General features: G+C 43.5%; 1 protein-coding gene across 1 annotated transcript in view; it reads right to left on the bottom strand.

Annotated features, from left to right (window-relative positions):
• The window catches only part of ret (ret proto-oncogene receptor tyrosine kinase), an 84,422-nt gene that overhangs the window by 24,275 nt on the left and 41,535 nt on the right, over positions 1-18,612 (bottom strand). Inside the window, exons 2-5 of the mRNA XM_078428614.1 lie at positions 13,445-13,684; positions 8,445-8,726; positions 5,165-5,406; positions 965-1,136 (exon numbers count right to left, since the gene is read on the bottom strand). Of these exons, the coding sequence (XP_078284740.1) occupies positions 965-1,136; positions 5,165-5,406; positions 8,445-8,726; positions 13,445-13,684 (936 nt within the window). The remainder of the gene's footprint in view (positions 1-964; positions 1,137-5,164; positions 5,407-8,444; positions 8,727-13,444; positions 13,685-18,612) is intronic.

The raw sequence follows: 18,612 nt of genomic DNA, 5'->3' as shown, positions 1-18,612 counted from the left end.
CTGGCATGGACAGAAAGAGTTGATGAGTAACTTCTGTGCCATAAATCTTTAGATGGTATGATCCATCTCTTTTGTTCCATCTCTTTTGTTTTGAACCGATTTCAATCAATTTCATTGAATTTTGACCTATCTATTGTCAAATGGTTTGGACAAGCACTGATTTAACTGTTAGCCTTTCATTCTGTCATTGCAGTATTGATCTGTTGACCCGTATCACACATCTGTCTCAAGTTTTCAAACAGGTATTCCTTGTATATTCACAAGTGGCTCACAGAATAAATGTCAGTGAAATTCCTCAGGATATCTCTCATCAGAAGTCTGACAGTAAATACGTGAGAATCCTCTCCACATTGAATTCACACATGCAGGCAATGACCTGACAGTCTATTTGGGGTGAACCTTGCAGGCTGAATTGCTGGAGAAACATGTGTCAGGAAGTGGGTCTGGTGTACAGCAGAAAGTAATGGAAATCGTGTATCAGGCAACCTGGACATGCCATGGCATTGAAGCTGGTGTAGACAGACCTACACATGCTCCTCTTCCAATAATAAATCAGCATCCTCACCTTACCATTCATTAAAGGAATGAATAGAATATTATATCAGCCACAAATCTGGCCATTGACCGTTAGGTTCTATTGAGGAAACTGTAGCATTTACTGTTTTGGCTAAAAGACCCTGCTGTAGAATAAGCAAAGCAAATAAAAATCAAAGGGTCAATGATCAAATTGAGCATGATCCCATTGCTAACATAAGATTTCATTCCTTTTGCATTTCAAAGTCCATGCACAGAAGGCAAAGATAGTGAGCTATATTCTCTCCCAGCTACAAACCTGTCCAATGATCCAACCTGACCCCCAATGGCACTCTGTGACATTTCTTAACTCTACCTTCTATTTTAGATTCTGACATCTATTTGCCCCAGCCTCTCTTTGCCAAATGTAAGGTGTCTGGTTTAGGTTTACCGTATTTGTTTACCGTCCCTCGAGCGGGTCTTTGTGCGCTGGCTGGTATCTCCAAAGCAATGGGCTTCACACGGAAGTTCTCCGTGATCCACGTGTCATTCCCGATCAGTGTCGTTGTGTACTTAGTGGTGCTGTCAATGTCATACACAAAGAGAGCGGTCACCACCGTGTGCTGCAAAAGAAAAATAAGCTTAGAAACAAGGGTTGCCGATGGCAAAATAGATCTTGGAAAACAAATTACTGGAGGAACTCAGCAGGCCAGGCAGCATCTGTAAAGGGAAACGGCCAGACAAAGTTTCAGATCTGCATCCTCAAAAAAACGGGCCCAACCCAAAACGTCATCTGTCCATCTCCTTCCACAGATGCTGACTGACCTGCAGAGTTCCTCCAGCATGTTGCGTCTTGGTCAGGATGCCAGCATCTGCAGTCTTTCGTGTCCCCAAAATGGATCTTGAATTTATGCAATCATGAAATCCTTCCCTAATAAGCTTCAAAATGATTTATGGAAAAGAAAGACATAATTGTGGAAGATATTTTGTTTAATTAATTATGGTAATTTGCCGTAGTTTTCACATGGGATGAAAAAAAGCTTAAGCTGCATACATCATGACTCTATATCATGATTGTAGAGTTTCTTATCATCTTTCTTCTGTATATATTATCGCTTGGTCCTTTGCAGAAACTTGCTCCAATCCATGGCTGTCATTGGTTCTTGGGATTTGCTGCAGAAATAGTGAGTCTGAAACCAGGTGGGTTGACAGCAAGCCCTGGGAGTGGGCACAGTGGAGAACAAGCGCACCTCCAATGATCTGCAATTTCTGTCATTTTGCAGTTTAGAGTAGGGCATTAAGTGGTAATGCAACACAAGCGCTGCATAAGATTCCAGACCCTACTTATTGAGGTAAGGATCAATACAAATAGAGAATATGTGAAAAGGGCACCTGGATATATTCATGCTGATTGTTCTCTCCATTTACCTCAGTTAGAACACAGTATTACACAAAATCAGGAGCATCTTCATTGCCTTTACATAAAAGACGAGGATTGAATTTGCTACCTAGCCTTCATTGGAGAACATCATTAGGTTGAATAGCCCAACTTCTCACGCTCCTACTTTCCTTTCATCCTTGCATTGTAGACTATAATTTTTTTTCTACAAATTAAGATTTAGTGTACAAAGAGCATTTGTGGACTAAATGGGTACCAGTCAGACAAAGTAGGGAGCAGAGGGATTGGCAGGTGCAACAGGTAGAATGATGGAGCAGCAGTTAAATCTTTCCTGGGAGTTCACAGCAGCTGCAAGTGAACACATTGGAGCAAAGTCCGAGAGAACACAATTCAAAGTTTTCAATTCAAATTCTAATAGCGCGAGATAAACAGCGTCAAAATGTTAATGAATCCCACATGAGAGGTAAAAGGCAGTGGAATGATGAATCAATGTAAAATATCTGAAAAGTCAGATGCATGATCTGGGGGGTGTTGCTGGGTTTATAGATCGGGCATCGTTGGTGTCTCAGTGAAATAATTTCAGTTAATGGGACAGATATCCAGAAGAATATAAATTGTTTAGAAGAGACAATATCAGGAGAAAAGGTACATGTAGACTGAGTACATATAGACTGAGGCTCGTGCGAGGAAGAACATATGAAAAGAAAGGCCAGACAATGAATCACTTTAACTGGAATTACTAGATGGCATTGAAGATGCTCTATTACTGGAGAAATGCCAGGGAAACTGAAGAATGGCAGACATTACACTTATATAAGTGACCCAGGAAACTACTGATAAATGAGCTGACATCTATTGTTAGAGAAATAATGAAAATCTCTTCTAATGAATAGAGCCAGAACAACTGGGCGGAAGTAGATTCATAAAGATTGAGCAAAGGGTCATGCAAAGGAATGTAATTTAATTTAAATGAGATTATTCCACATTTGCTACTTGCAATCAGTCATGGACCAACCTACATTGGAATGACAGCCAAGAAGGCACACAATGCCTCTAGTTCCTCAGGAGACTTTGGAAATTCAGCACTTCTCCAATGACTCTTACAAACTTCTACAGATGCACCATAGAAAGCATACTGTCAGATTGCATCGCAGCTTGGTGTGGGAACAGCTCTGCCCAAGACTGCAAGGTATACCTAAGAGTTATGGATGTAGGCCAGTGCTCTATCTACCATTTGCACTGTCTTGGAAAAGCAACCAACACAATCAAAGACTTGTCACACCCTAGTTATTCCTTCCTTTCCCTGCTCCCATCCGGCAGAAGATACAGAGTCGTGACAGAGCACACAGGATCAGGACCGAACCTGGGTCCCTGGCACTGTAAGGCAGTAGCTCTCCCGTTGCGCCCTGTCTGTTGTACTTGAGTTCAGCTTGATTGTCTTTATGTATCTAATTTTATTGCGTAGCATGCAAAAAAGTTTTTCATTGTACCTTGGTACGCGACAATAAAATAATAATAAACCTAAATGTTTTCCATGGTGAATGGATAAAGAACTCCTTTAGCTATCATCTGTTTATGATTCATTCCTGATATGTGGATGTGGCTGGCAATGCTGGCTTTTATTGTCATTCCCTACCTGCCCCTACATTCAGGAGACAGTTTAGAGTCAACGACATTCATGGGTCTGGAGTCACACCGAGGCAAGTCAGAGATAGTTAAGGCAGAGATAGACGGATTCTTGATCAGAACGGGTGTCAAGGGTTATGGGGAGAAGGCAGGAAAATGGGATGAGGAGGAAGAGATCAGCCATGATTGAATGGCAGAGTAAACTTGATGGGCCGAATAGCCTTTCTCTACTCCTATAACTTGTAAACAGTCTGGAAGCACAAGAGCGAGTCAAATGAATGTTTGTAACAATGGGTTGACTTCACAGTTATGAACACTGAGAACAGCTTTAAAAAAAAAATCTTAATTTCTTGAATTTAAATTCTCCAGATACCATGGTGGGATTCCATCTCAAATCTTCAGAGCAATTGGCTAGAAATCTGGATGCGGGTTCAATACCTTAGCCACTTTCCTGTTATTCTGGGAAGGCTGCAACTCTCTCTATGCTGGCACTGAAAGTAAAGAAAGCGCAAAATGTTTCACAGCGGACATGTAATTGGTCATCAGTGGTTGGCATTGACCTGGGAGAATGTTACCACTTCCGTTGTCTAACAAAACTGAAACGCATGTGGATCTTCAGTTGGAAGTGCACATGGGTCTCCTTTGGGATTTTCTTCGTTTTCCTATAAATGATGTCGATCCAGGCATCTGTTGCACAATCATTAGCCTGCAGATAAGCACAATGTCAATGGAGTTCCATGGATTCTAAAGCTGACCTGGACTGCCCATCAGGAGGACCTGAACATCCTCAGAACTGGGCAGGCAGGCAGCAGATGCAATTCGAACAGGGAAATCCAGGGATTTTCCAGGGAGTAAAAAATCCAATAAGAATCTGCCATTGAACCGCTCAAAAACTGCTCAAAAGGATTTGATAAGGGGGTTATAATCTCTTAATACATGTTGCTGTGTTTCTAGATGGACTGAAACTTTCAGCGGGGAATTTGCACACACAGTTTAAATATATCTGCAGAGAGAGTGGATGAATGCGTGATATTGATATTGAAGAAATAGCAATGCAGAATCATTTAAAGAAGTCAAGCAGATGTTTTGTGGACCTTTGTGGGACAACCCGGAAATTTTAAATTGGTTACATCCACTACTGCCACATAAGAAACCCAGAAGCAGATGCTGACATTAATCTGGAGACAAGAAACTGCAGATGCTGGAATCTTGAACAAAAAATAAATGTGCTGGAGGAACTCAGCACCTCAAGCAACATCTGTGGAGGGAATAGACAGGCGGAATTCTGGGTTGGGACCCTTCTTCAGACTTGAGGGCCCCAACTCAAAATGTTGACTGAGGATCCTAACCAGAAACATTGCCTATCCATTCCCTCCATAGATGCGGCCTGACCTGCTGAGTTCCTCCCCAAGGCATTTATTCACAAAATGCTGGAGTAACTCAGCAGGTCAGGCAGCATCTCAGGAGAGAAGAAATGGGTGACGTTTCGGGTCGAGACCCTTCTTCAGGTGCTCTCTCGCTGCTCCCCCTCTGTGCATGCTCTCTTGCTGAGTTCCTCCAGCACTCTGCTTTTTTGCAACAGGCTAAACAGAGAATTACACAGCCAATTCTTGTTGGAAGTCCTACCTCCTTCCTGTTGAACTCAATGAAAGCCTCGGCTGTGTCATTGCCATCGAGGATGTACGGGGCATTATCTCCCTTGTCGAGGACGGTCACATGCAACGATCTCACAACTTGGATGATCTGGGCGAGTGTCCGCAATGTACATTTGACAATGATGTCGTACGTCTCCCTCTGCTCCCTGTCAAGGGGCTTCACCACACTGACCTCAGAGGTCTCCTCATTGATCCGGAATGGAACTGAGGTACCTGAAAAATGAAAGCATTGAACTAACATTTGTGCCATTCACTACAAATTATCTGTACTTGCAGTCAGTGGTGGTGGGGTCTTCCATATAAGCAGAATTAATTTTTGTCAAGCAATGGTGTTAAGGGTTATGAAACTCACATATGCACAGTTACAATACAAATCAGCCAAGATCTAATGACATGATGAAGTAGGCTCTTGGGGCTGAATGTTCTCCTTCTGTTCTTGTGATGCTTCCAATGTGACCTCAGAAAAATCAGCCCCACTTAGCAAATCGATCAAGTCCAATGCTTAATATATCTGAAGGATTAGCCTTGTCAACCTGTTTAAGGCACCAAAGCAAAGTCTCATTTGTCTGCTTCAATAGTTATCCCACTGCACTGACAGCCATGGGTTCGATCCTTTCACAGGGAGGCAACATATTGCCAGTGGCAGGCTTTCCCCAGCTCTCTGAAATGAATCTGCCTAGTCGCTATCCCCTTATATATCAGTAATGTAATGTGCGCTAAATGTCTAGAGACCTTGACCAGGGTTCATGGTTCAGGATACAGAAAGAAAAACAAAGGTCAAACAGATTATACAGATGAGTGTGAAGAAAGCTCTCACCATGAAGCATTGCCTTACCATGTTCTCGAGACCCGGGCTGATTACTCCAGCACTTTTTTTTATTATACAGATTATTTGGTATCCTATTCAGGATATTTCAAAGCACTTTACAGCCAATTATGTACTTTTGAAGTGTAGTGAATGCTGGAATATGAAAACCACACAAACCAATTTTCATACACCAAATTCCCATGAATAAAAATGGTTTAATAATCAGATCATATGAATTTAGTAATGTTGGTTAAAGGAATAAGTCTTGAATCCACAACCTTCTGACTCAGAACCACTGAGTCAAAAGAGAGCTTACAGTAACATTACAAATGGTGTCAGCAGTGCCAACATACAGCAACTTTGTCAAATGATAGCAATAATTCCGGTATCTAGTGGCATTGCCTGTTTACATTAAAGTTGCCAGTGATATTGCCAGGATATAATGATATTAGCAAGTTACAATGGTGTCACCAGTTGGCAATGTGTACATTTCTGTTACATAGACAAGATGTGTTTATGGGACCTTTTTGTGCAAAGATCAATAATTGTACTTGCCTACGGAACATTCAAAGTCCATACTTCAGAAATATTACTTCTAAAGCATTTCAAGATATTTCCATGATGCGAGAGATTTATCTCAGAGTCTAGGCGACACAAGGTGGTGCTATTGTTGTAGAAATATATCAGCATGGAGGCAAAGGACTGACATTCTGAAGGCGGGATTTGTTTCTGGACCTGGTCACCAGTACAAGGAGAGTGGATGAAATCTGCCAGCTGATTGTGTTCCCTGGTAGTCCAGCAGATGCAATAACAGCCCTTTTACACCTTCAAATTGTTTATGAGAAGAGTTTGTTCAGAAAAAGGCTTTGCTTACTTTGCTGTTATTCTTGAAAATCTACTTCATCCTAAGACTCATTGTGAGCAGTACCTTGGAAGATTCATCAGTGATAACCTTGCCATTGCGAATTAACCAGTAAGCTTACAGCGTTTGGTATCTTACATTGATGTTTCAACCAGAGTTAGCACGTAAACAGGCCATTCAGCCCACTGTCTGCTGACTCATGCACCCATTTATGTTGATTCTACTATTTTTATTGTTATGTTTCTATTGTTGAAGTAGAAATCCCTCTAAATTTACCCCAATTTCCCACATTGCTGAAAATAGTGAAAGGAGCTGACAAAGAACTTGTGTAGACATAATTTTTACTGGCAGAGAAGATTACAGGACTTGGGGGGCCAAAACATTAAAGCCATGTGCAGACCATTCAGGAGCTCAGTTTCAGGGTTCCCCAGATTCTACCACTCACCCACATACTACAAACAACTTAGAGAGGCCAATTAATGCATATCTTAGGGATGGAAACCGGAACACCCGGAGGAAACCCACACAGTCACACGGAGAGCATGCAAACTCCACATTGAATGCTCCGGGTGTCAGGATTGGTCTCTGGAGCTGTGAGGCAGCAGTTCTGCTAGCTGAATCATTATGCCACCCATGTAACAATGTGAAATATGCCAGAACTGCCTTCCACACTCTCTGGAAGTCACATCACTCTTAGGTGGCCCTTCTGTAATTGGCAGCAACATAGCCACATGACAAACAGGTCCGTGGACTTATTTTCCATTTGTGTGCTTTTCCACTAATGTCTTTTTTTTGGCACACTTTTTTCTCAGTCTTGCAGAATTCACGTTGTGTAAAATGTATATTGTCAGTGTGTTATCCTAGTCTATGTGCCCATGATGCTGCTGTAAGCAAGATTTTCATTGTACCTGTACCTCACCGTCCTTGTGCATGTGTCAATAAAATCAACCTGACTTAATTTGACTCCTACCATTCAATTATATCAGGTTTGATTGTCATTAACTCGTTCATCAGCGTTGATTAAGTGGCCTCTTATCAAGAACCAATTGATCTCAGACTGATATAGTTGGCACCTGCTGTGAATCTGACTTTAATGGTTAGTGTAAGAAAATAACTGCAGATGCTGGTACAAATCGAAGGTATTTATTCACAAAATGCTGGAGTAACTCAGCAGGTCAGGCAGCATCTCAGGAGAGAAGGAATGGGCGACGTTTCAGGTCGAGACCCTTCTTCAGACTGATGTCAGGGGGGCGGGACAAAGGAAGGATATACGTGGAGACAGGAAGACAGTGGGAGATCTGGGAAGGGGAGGGGAAGAGAGGGACAGAGGAACTATCTAAAGTTGGAGAAGTCAATGTTCATACTGCTGGGCTGCATGGTTTGTGCCATGTTTCTGGAATTCCCCACTGTCAGCAGCAGATGTTTCTATCTGTGTCCTCTATCAATTCCTTTCATTATTTTTAGCACAGGGCATTATATAGACGGGCACTTTGATTCACCCAGAAGCAGCACAACGACAAACCATACATCTCCACCTCCCTGTGTTCCAACTGAACCCGTCCCTGAAAGCACCAGTGTTACCTGCTCCGAGGTGATAGGAGATGTTGGCATATTGGCAGTGGTTCTGGTTTGGCAGGGAATTCATTTGAAAGAAAGTTGCGGGATCATGGTTCTCAATAATTTGAACCTTGGAATCCACTTCTCCAAAGCAAAGGTCTTCCGCTGTGATGTTGGCACAGGCTGGTAAGATCTTATTCACCACAATAATTATGATCTGTGCCTTGCACTCCTTCTCCTGATGTGGTTCAAGGACAGCAAAGACATGCAGCATGATCTTATATAATTCCGGTCCACCCATGTTGCCTACAACAGACCAAACAAGAAAAGAAGATGACATAACACTATATTCATAAAACAGAAACATCACGAATAAAACCTATTTAATATTAGGGGGAATCCCACCTGGATCTTCACCACTTTATCTATACCTCCGCCTTTAAAAGTGCCTTTACAATCAAGTTCTAGTTTGTTATTTCCATATGTGACTGTAAAATTTTGTTTTACCGCCCATCTCTAGTGTAGAGCCTTGAGATAACTTACCAATGAAAGTCCCTACATAAAGGCAAGTAGTTCATGAAATGTGCACTTTCTTTGGTGGGAATATATTTCACTTTATGTACTGAACGCAGCCTCAGCTAACATTCCTTTCACCTTTGCCCGTGTGTGTCTGCTTAACAATGAAGATTTCACCTCAGAGTCAGTAGGTTGTAACTTTGCATGTGACATGGGGCTGAATTATTTTCTTTCAAAAATAAACTTAATTTATAAAAAATATATTCAAGCGCTGAAGAGGTTCAGCGGAACATTACTGGACTTGCGGGCTTGAGTTGGAACGTAGGATGCTGTGAGGTGATCTAATTGAAGTGTCCAGCATCATGAGGGGCATCGATAAAGGAGTACTCACAGTCTTTCATTAAAACTAGAGCATTCTAAAACTGGAGGGCACAGGTTTAAGGCAAGAGGCGAGAGATTTAAGAGGGAACGCAGGGATTAATTTTTTCACTCAGAGTGTAGTCCATACACCATTTCGAATGGAGACGAGGAAAAACTTTTTCACCCAGAGTTGTGAATATGTGGAATTCTCTGCCTCAGAAGGCAGTGGAGGCCAATTCTCTGGATGCTTTCAAGAGAGAGCTAGATAGAGCTCTTAAAGATAGCGGAGTCAAGGGATATGGGGTGAGGGCAGGAACGGGGTACTGATTGTGGATGATCAGCTATGATCACAGTGAATGGTGGTGCTGGCTCGAAGGGCTGAATGGCCTACTCCTGCACATATTGTCTATGGCTGGAATGAACTGCCAGAGGAAGCTATAGAAGCAGATTCAATTACAACTTTCAAAAGACATTTTAACAGACAAATGGATAGGAGGGCATTTCGGGGCTATGGGCTAATGGGACTAGCCCAGAATGTCAATTTAATCGACATAGACAATTTGGGCCAAAGTACATGGATCTCTGTACATTTGTAATGTCGTTCAGTCGACAAATTCATAGTGTTATTGATTCTATGGTAGGGTCTGCACATTTTGTGTGCAAAGCACCATTGCCACTCATGGTCTCCTGGGATGCTACGTGCTTGAGAGGGTTCCGTACTGGACTTAACAACTTCAATCTCTAGTGGCAGAAGGATCTTAGACTGTAGTCTACTTTCTTTGCATTGGCTGCCCCAGGCTTCAGTGCATCCCTCAGCACCCATTCTTCCAACCTGGACGATGTCAATCGGCAGCGTTTCCTTACAGATTGTTTATTGTACTGGAAGACCAACAAGTTTTTTGGCAGACCAAAGAGCATCTTTTAATGAGTTGAAGATCTTCCAGGGTCACTTTGTGTCTTAGTGTGCCCTGCTGGTATCAGTCCCTGGACCACAGAGCCCTCTGTAATACAGCTGCTTGTGATGATCCATCATTCTCCAGACCATCGTTGTGAATACACAGTTGGCAAAGTTGTGGGTCACCATCTCATTCTTATCACAGCAGTTCCGAGGGGAATCTGTGTTAGGAGTGAGATTCTGACTGTACAGGAAGGATCTGACAGAACTGATACTCATTTTATAGAAGATTAAATGCTTTGCCCCAATCAAATTCAGTTCTATTTTGAGAGTTATTGTCTGCCCGTGAATGGCTTTGACATCACTGGGATTTAAAGTGTTGATGTTTGATAAGTTTACAACGACCAAGGCAGGCTCAGGTTAATCATTATATCTCTGCTGACGTTGTTCACCCTTGACAAGGTTTGCTTGGTAACCCCCTTCAGATAAAAGAACAAATTACTATCTACACCAACTCAGTAGCCATCGGTGGCCGCTATTTGTATACATTAGGTATACAAGCAAAGAATTTCACTGTGCCTAGTCACATGTGGCAATAAAGCATTCCATTCCAGGGCGACACGGTGGCGCAGCGGTAGAGTTGCTGCCTTACAGTGAATGCAGCGCCGGGGACTCAGGTTCGATCCTGACTACGGGCGCCGTCTGTACGGAGTTTGTACGTTCTCCCCGTGACCTGCGTGGGTTTTCTCCGAGATCTTCGCTTTCCTCCCAAAGACGTACAGGTATGTAGGTTAATTGACTGGGTAAATGTTAAAAAAAAATTGTCCGTAGTGTGTGTAGGATAGTGTTAATGTGCGGGGATCGCTGGGCGGCGCGGGCTCGGTGGGCCGAAGGGCCTGTTTCCGCGCTGTATCTCTAAATCTAAAAAAATCTAAATCTAAAAGTATCATAGGTGGGAGGTCAACGAACACATTGCCATTACAACACACAGTGGATAGACACAAAACGCTGGAGTTACTCAGCGGGTCAGGCAGCATCTCTGGAGAAAAGGAATAGGTTCCCCCCCACCCCCCACCCTAGACCTCTTGCTAATTTCTCCGTTTATATTCCTTCGTTATCACTTCGTCCCCAGTTAATGCACTGTTTGCCAATCAGGGTTATGAAGAATATAAATGCTTTATTGGTTTGTCTCACCAAGTAGTTCTTGCCTCCATTGGCTGTGCCTTTGTTGCCTGCTGAATCACATTACCATTGAGCTTGTATGGGGGTGTGATTTATTTACAGGTACCTGAACTCGTTCAAGCTACACCTGCACTACCTGCTCAAGAGTTTTGCACCAGTTCAATCATATAATGCATAAAGTTTTCCAGGCAAAACAAAGTAATACAGTAAAACTATGATAATCCAGTACCCTTGGCAATTTGGTAGTGTCAGACAAGAAGGTTTTTCAGACCATTGAACGTTACTCCTATAAATTTCAAATACACTTCTATTTCAAACAGCTTGGGCCGCTGAGTTACCACAGCGTTTTGTGTTTTGCTCAATACAAGTTTAAAGAGGTGTCCTGAAACATTGCCTCTCCATTCTCTTCAGAGATGCCGTCTGACAGCTGAGTTACTCCAGCACTTTGAGCTTTGCTCAAGATTCCAACATCTGCAGTTCCTTGTATCTACACTTTTAGTTTAGTTTAGAGAGGAGGAGGTGGCTGATTTGGCACTCTGGTGTCAGGAAAATAGCCTCGTCTTGAATGTCAAAAAAACTAAGTAGCTGATTGTGGACTTTAGAAGGGCTCAACATCCAAGGACGTACACGCCACTGGAGATAAATGGGTCTACTGTGGATAGGGTGAGCAGTTTTAAATACCTGGGAGTCCACATTAAAGAGGATCTGACATGAACAACACACATTGCCGCACTGGTGGGTAAGACAAAGCAGCGCCTTTACCACCTTAGACAGCTGAGGAAATTCAGAGTGTCTCTGAGGATCCTGCAATGCTTCTACTCTGGGGCTGTAGAGAGCATCCTGTCCGGCAACATTACAGTCTGGTTTGGGAACAGCACTGCCCAGGACAGGAAGGCCCTGCAGAGAGTAGTGCGTTCGGCAGAACGCACCATGGGAACTACACTCGCCCCCCTGCAGGACCTATACATCAGGAGGTGTAGATCGAGAGCAAGCAAGATTATGAGGGATTCCTACCACTCCAGCAACGGACTGTTCCAGCTGCTACGGTCAGGCAAACGCCTCCGCTGTCACGCTGTGAAAACGAAGAGGATGGGACGGAGTTTCTTCCCACAGGCCATCAGGACTGTTAACTATTATAACTCCAGGGACTAAATTTTGACTTTTCTGTATTAACTTTAATTTATATGCTGTAACTGTAATTCTTCTTTTGCATTGCCACTTTCATTTCACTGCACATCGTGTATGTGTATGTGACAAATAAACTTGACTTGACTTGACTTGAACAGGTCCTTCAGCCCGCTGAGTCTGCACCGATCAGCGACTCCCGCATATTAATATTATCCTACACACACGAGGGACAACTTTTACATTTACCAAACCAATTTGCCTACATACCTGTACGTCTTTGGAGTGTGGGAGGAAATAGAAGATTTTGGAGAAAACCCACGTGGTCACAGGGAGAACGTACAAACTCCATACAGACAGCACCCGTAGTCGGGATCAAACCCGGGTCTCTGGTGCTGTCAGGCAGCAACTCTACTGTGGCGCACCATGCCGCCCATTCACTTCTATTTCACTTTCTTTTAGATGTCACGCAGTGATATAATAAACTGCAGTGTGTTTAAAAAGAGCGGGGGATAGACGTGCACGTTGGACCCCAACTCCGACAGCAGGCCTAGGCATGTTCCTGACCCATGGCGTTCTGGATGCGAGCTCTGGTTCCAGCGGCACACTCAAGACGCTGGACAGGATCCGAGCTCTGGCCACACAGCCCACCTGCACTCTGGATCAGTGGCACATATTCCAAATTAATGAGTGAGCCAGATAGCCGGCCATGAGGATCTCAAACAATTGGATGTCAGATTACCAGTGTTTTACTATAACCTGAAATAATATAAACACTATTTTTCCAAAAAGCCTTCTTGTACCACACAAGAAACATATTAATTTATTATGTGATGATGCCGTACATGGAATAGGAACATTTGTATTAATATTCGTGCTCCATATATGGCATCATTGCATAATTACGTCTATCATCACGTACCATGTGGTACAAGGATTCACTTACCCAGCAGATTGAGGTCACTCTCCTCCAGTGTCTTGTTAAGGTAAAAGATCCCAGATCGCTCATCGATTCTGAACCAGTGATGTCGGAATCCGCTCAAGGGATTGTTGCAGAAGCCAAAGTAAGCCCTGCGCTCCTCCTCATCGGGCAAAGCATAGACCTGGAGAAGTGGTGTGTCTGCTGGCTGGCCAATGTACACTGTCCCTTGGTAGGTCTTCCTGGGAAAGTATAATCCAAGGGCGGCTGGATGGAAGAACAAATATGTGAGAAGAGGACAGGAAGGAGTGATGGAGAAAAGAACAAAGAACATATAGAGAGAGGAGGAGAATGAAGAGACAATGACAGATGCAAATTTCAACTTTGACAGTGAAAATCTACCAAAGAAAATGTCACACTCAAAATCTCAAAAGTCTCAAATTCTGCTATATTTGTTTGAACCCAACTTTCCCTGTCCTTCCTTTCTGTTTTTAATAACAAGCAACATTCTGTCTAATTTAACATTCAATATTAGAATTCAGATCATCAGTACACACAGAAGTCATAAGAGTCATAGAGTTGTACAGCACTATAATAGGACCATTGGCCCAATTCATCCATGCTGATCTTTGGAATCAGTATGTTGTAGATTCAAATGCCAGAAACCTGAACACAAATGTCCAGCATAAGATACTAACTATTAACAAGAGAGAGTGCTGTCCGGTCAGAGAAACATTTTCCAGGGCTGTAAACTGAGACTTTGCCTGCCCTCCTTGTAGGGCATAAAAGATCCCAGATATCTACTTTGACGGTATGCACGGTCCCCACAAGCCACAGTGGTGCAGCAATCAGTGTTGCTGCTTCACAGCTCCAAGAACCAGGCCTCATTCTGACCTCAGGTGCTGTCCATGTGGAGTTTGCGTCCTCTCCCTGTGATTACATTGGCTTCCCCCAAGACATCCGATTTCTTCCACACCTCAAGGGAGGGTGGGCCATTATAAATTGCCCCTGTGCATCACCTGTTATGATTCTCCATCCACATCCATTTGGTCATCATTCCACTGAAACACGGACCGTTTCACGCGAACACCATTTTATGAGTCACTCAGAAAATTACACATGAATACTTCCCAAGGAAAAAGATTGGTGGAATGAATGGCTTTGTCTTGTTGAAGTTTCATTTATTCTGGCAAATTGAGGGTAAATCACCCGACAAGTGAAATATAGCAATTATAGATTTATATATTGTTTAACACAGTTAAACGCTCCAAAATATTTCACCAGAAAACTAACAGGGAAAAAAAATTACATTGAGAGGTGAGCGTGCATCTAAAAGTCTTCTCAAAGAGGCAGTGTTCCCAAAGAGTATTTTAAAGGATGGGAGAGGTGAAGTTTAGGAATTGCGACATAAACTGGGATGGCCGAGTGGTTGAAGTGTTGGATTTGAAATCCAGTGGGGTTTCCATGTGCAGGTTCGAATCCTGCTCGCAGCGGGTTTACGTTTAACTGGACTGCTGCAGTTACATCTCATACAGTGACTGAAGGGTGGCACAGTGGCGCAGCAGTAGAGTTGCTGCCTTATGGTGCCAGAGACTCGGGCTCAATCCTGACTATGGGTAATGTCTGGACGGAGTTTGTACGTTCTCCCCTTGACCGCGTGGGTTTTCTCCAGATGCTCTGGTTTCCTCCCACACTCCAAAGACAAAGGTTTGTAGGTTAATTGGCTTCGGCATCATTGCAAATTGTCCCTCGTGTGTAGGATAGTGCTAGTTTATGGGGTGATCTATGGTTGGCCCGGACTCGATGGGCCGAAGGGCCTGTTTCTACACCGTACCACTAAAGTCTAAAGAGTGAATTCCAGACTTTAGGGCTTTGGTAGCTGAGAGCATGACTGACAATGATAGAGTGATTATAAAGTTAGGTTGCTAAAGAGATGGACAATATTTACACATTGATAGTAGGCAAGATTATAAGCCGTATCAAAGCCATCGCAAACCAGAACAGATTAACAGATTGTTTACAATTGACTACAGAATAGAGAGGAGTGTCTATCTAACTCAATCGCAAATCTCTATCGGCCATAACTGCGACTCTATCAAACGTCTTTGGTGTAAAAATGTCAACCTTTCCAATTCCTTATAATTTCTGATTCTAATGATGGAGCTCCGATTTCAAGAAAATGTCTCCGTTTCAAATTCGGAATAAATGAACATGGATATTTACTTGTCCAGATACCCAAAAGGCAGTACTCCAAGTCTGAAGAAGGGTCTCAACCCGAAACGTCACCCATTCCTTCTCTCCAGAGATGCTGCCTGACCCGCTGAGTTACTCCAGCATTTTGTGTCTAACTCCAAATCACTTATCCAACCAATATCATTAAAAGAGATTGTCTGGACATTATCTGTGTTTGGGAGCTTGCTGGCTTGCTGTGCAGTTTGGGTGCTGCTTAACTGTGACCATACCCAAGATGTACTTTAGTAGTTCTAAACCTCCTTGGGATGTCATAGAAACATAGAAAATAGGTGCAGGAGTAGGCCATTCGGCCCTTCGAGCCTGCACCGCCATTCAATATGATCATGGCTGATCATCCAGCTCAGTAGCCTGTACCTGCCTTCTCTCCATACCTCCTGATCCCTTTAGCAAAAAGGGCCACATCTAACTCCCTCTTAAATATAGCCAATGAACTGGCCTCAACTACCTTCTGTGGCAGAGAATTCCACAGACTCACCACTATCTGTGTGAAGAAATGTTTTCTCATCTCGGTCCTAAAAGACTTCCCCCTTATCCTTAAGCTGTGACCCCTGGTTCTGGACTCCCCCAACATCGGGAACAATCTTCCTGCATCTAGCTTCTCCAACCCCTTAAGAATTTTATATGTTTCTATAAGATCCCCCCTCAGTCTTCTAAATTCCAGCGAGTACAAGCCCAGTCTATCCAGTCTTTCCTCATATGAAAGTCCTGCCATCCCAGGGATCAATCTGGTGAACCTTCTCTGTACTCCCTCTAAGGCAAGAACGTCTTTCCTCAGGTTAGGAGACCAAAACTGCACAATGTCCTTAGATAGTTAACAAGTGTAATATAAATGGATAAAGTCGGGCTCAGTCTGATGAAGGGTCTCGACCAGAAACTTCACCTCTTCATTTTCTCCAGAGATGTTGCCTGGCCCACTGAGTTACTCCAGCATATTGTGTAAATCTTCGCAACATAAATGGATGTCTTCCTTCTCAATGGAGACTTGCCCATCTGTTATTTCCATTCCCTAGTTCTGCAAGTAAAGGCCTTCCAATCTTCTTGTGAAATAAGCAGGGCAAGGCCACTCACAGGAGAATCAAATAAGCATGCTTAATCAGTACCAGCACTTTTCTGAGCAGTGGTGTCTCTCTCAGACATTGTTACTATCATTAGCACCTCATCAATGCTGTATCACAGTGCATCAAAAGTTGAAAGCTCTTCCTGGCCAATGATACTTAAGAGAAGACAATACTCCTTTAATTGGTGAAATCTATCCAGGACCATCGATAGAAGATTATTAATAGAATAAATCAATATTGCCCTTTTAATGGCATTAGCCAACCCGATTAACCAATGTGCAAGGATTTTTGTGCAGTGTGTGGATATGATTACATTAATAAAACAGCTTCATTTCCGGTAAAATGCATCCTTCTATTATATCGGAATATCGTTATTTCAGCCTACGAGGACAGCCCAGTCAGAACTTGTAATACCATCTGCCCCTGAAGAGCAGAAACACTCAATACAGGAGAAGTCAAGCCTGCTTTAGGACATTATGTTTGGTGTGCACAAATATGATTTCTATATTTTGCATCCTTTTAATACTGCAACACAAGCTGAACACTGGGTGGGTGATGCATATCCAAACTCTGGTAGTTCAGATTGCACAAGTATATTGGACCACAGTAAACCAGTCCAGGATATTCATTCCCACTTCTACTTGTTCTTGAGTGTAATGCTGTGGCCTCATGGAACTGTGGGGGCTTATTTGTGTACAGTGGCCTCATTCGTGACTTAAATCCTAGATCCCAACATCAAAATCTACTGTCCTGTCACAAAGGGGTGGCCTGGTGGCGCAGCAGCAGAGTTGCTGCCTTACAGAGCTCTGGGTTTGATCTTGACCACGGGTGCTGTCTGTACGGAGTTTGTACGTTCTCCGCATGAGTTTTCTCAGAGATCTTCGGTTTCCTCCCACACTCCAAAGGTGTACAGGTTCATAGGTTAATCAGCTTGGTATAAATGTAAATTATCCTTAGTGCGTGTTAATGTGTGGGGATCACTGGTTGTTGCGGACTTGGTGGGCCGAAGGGCCTGCTTCCACATTGTATCTCTAAACTAAACTAAACTAAAACTAAGCAAGCAGGGCTTGAAATACTTGGAAATTATGGGATGCGTTGCATTAATGCAATACCTTGCATGTCCTCGAGACGTTCCAAAGCACTTTAGTTTGGTTTAGTTTAGAGATGCAACATGGAAACAGGCCCTTCAGCCCACCGAGTCCATGCTGACCATCGATCACCTGTATACACCAGTTCCATGTTATGCCACTTTCACATCTGCTCCTTGCACACTACAGGCAATTTACAGCGACCAACTCACCGACAAGCCTGCACGTCTTTGGGATATGGGACGAAACCAGAGCAGCCGGACGACACAGGGAGAACGTGCAAACTCCACACAGTCAGCACCTGAGAACAGGATCAAACCCGGGTCTCTGGTGCTATAAGGCAGCGGCTCAAGCAGCTGCACCACTGTACAACCCTTCATGGCCGGCACAGTGGCTCAGCTGGTAAAACCACTGCCTCACAGCGCCAGTGTGTACAAAGGGGAACGGAGCAGGGTGGCAGGGGCAGCGTGAGATAGAGGGAGAAATGTGTGCACATCGGGGTGGAGGCAGGGCAGCGGGATCTTAATTAAATAATGGTCAACTGTCTCCAGTTCCACTCATTTTCTCTTGACAGTGTTTTCTTCCGACTGATGTCAATGGCTTTCAACAGGTTTAACCTGGCACACTCAGCTGAGAAGCTTGTGGAGACTGGCAGTACTCGTTACCATTACAATAAAGGGGTAGTTGGCATCCGGGGAGTCAGACGCTGCCCTATCTCTTGCCAGCAGGTATGTCCAAGAATGTGCACTGGACATGGGACAGAAGAACCCACCCAGAGGGAAATTACCGCAGAACA

This window comes from Rhinoraja longicauda, chromosome 35, assembly GCF_053455715.1.
Source record: "Rhinoraja longicauda isolate Sanriku21f chromosome 35, sRhiLon1.1, whole genome shotgun sequence".
Lineage (NCBI taxonomy): Eukaryota > Metazoa > Chordata > Chondrichthyes > Rajiformes > Arhynchobatidae > Rhinoraja > Rhinoraja longicauda.
This window is presented reverse-complemented; position numbering and strand designations above follow the sequence as displayed.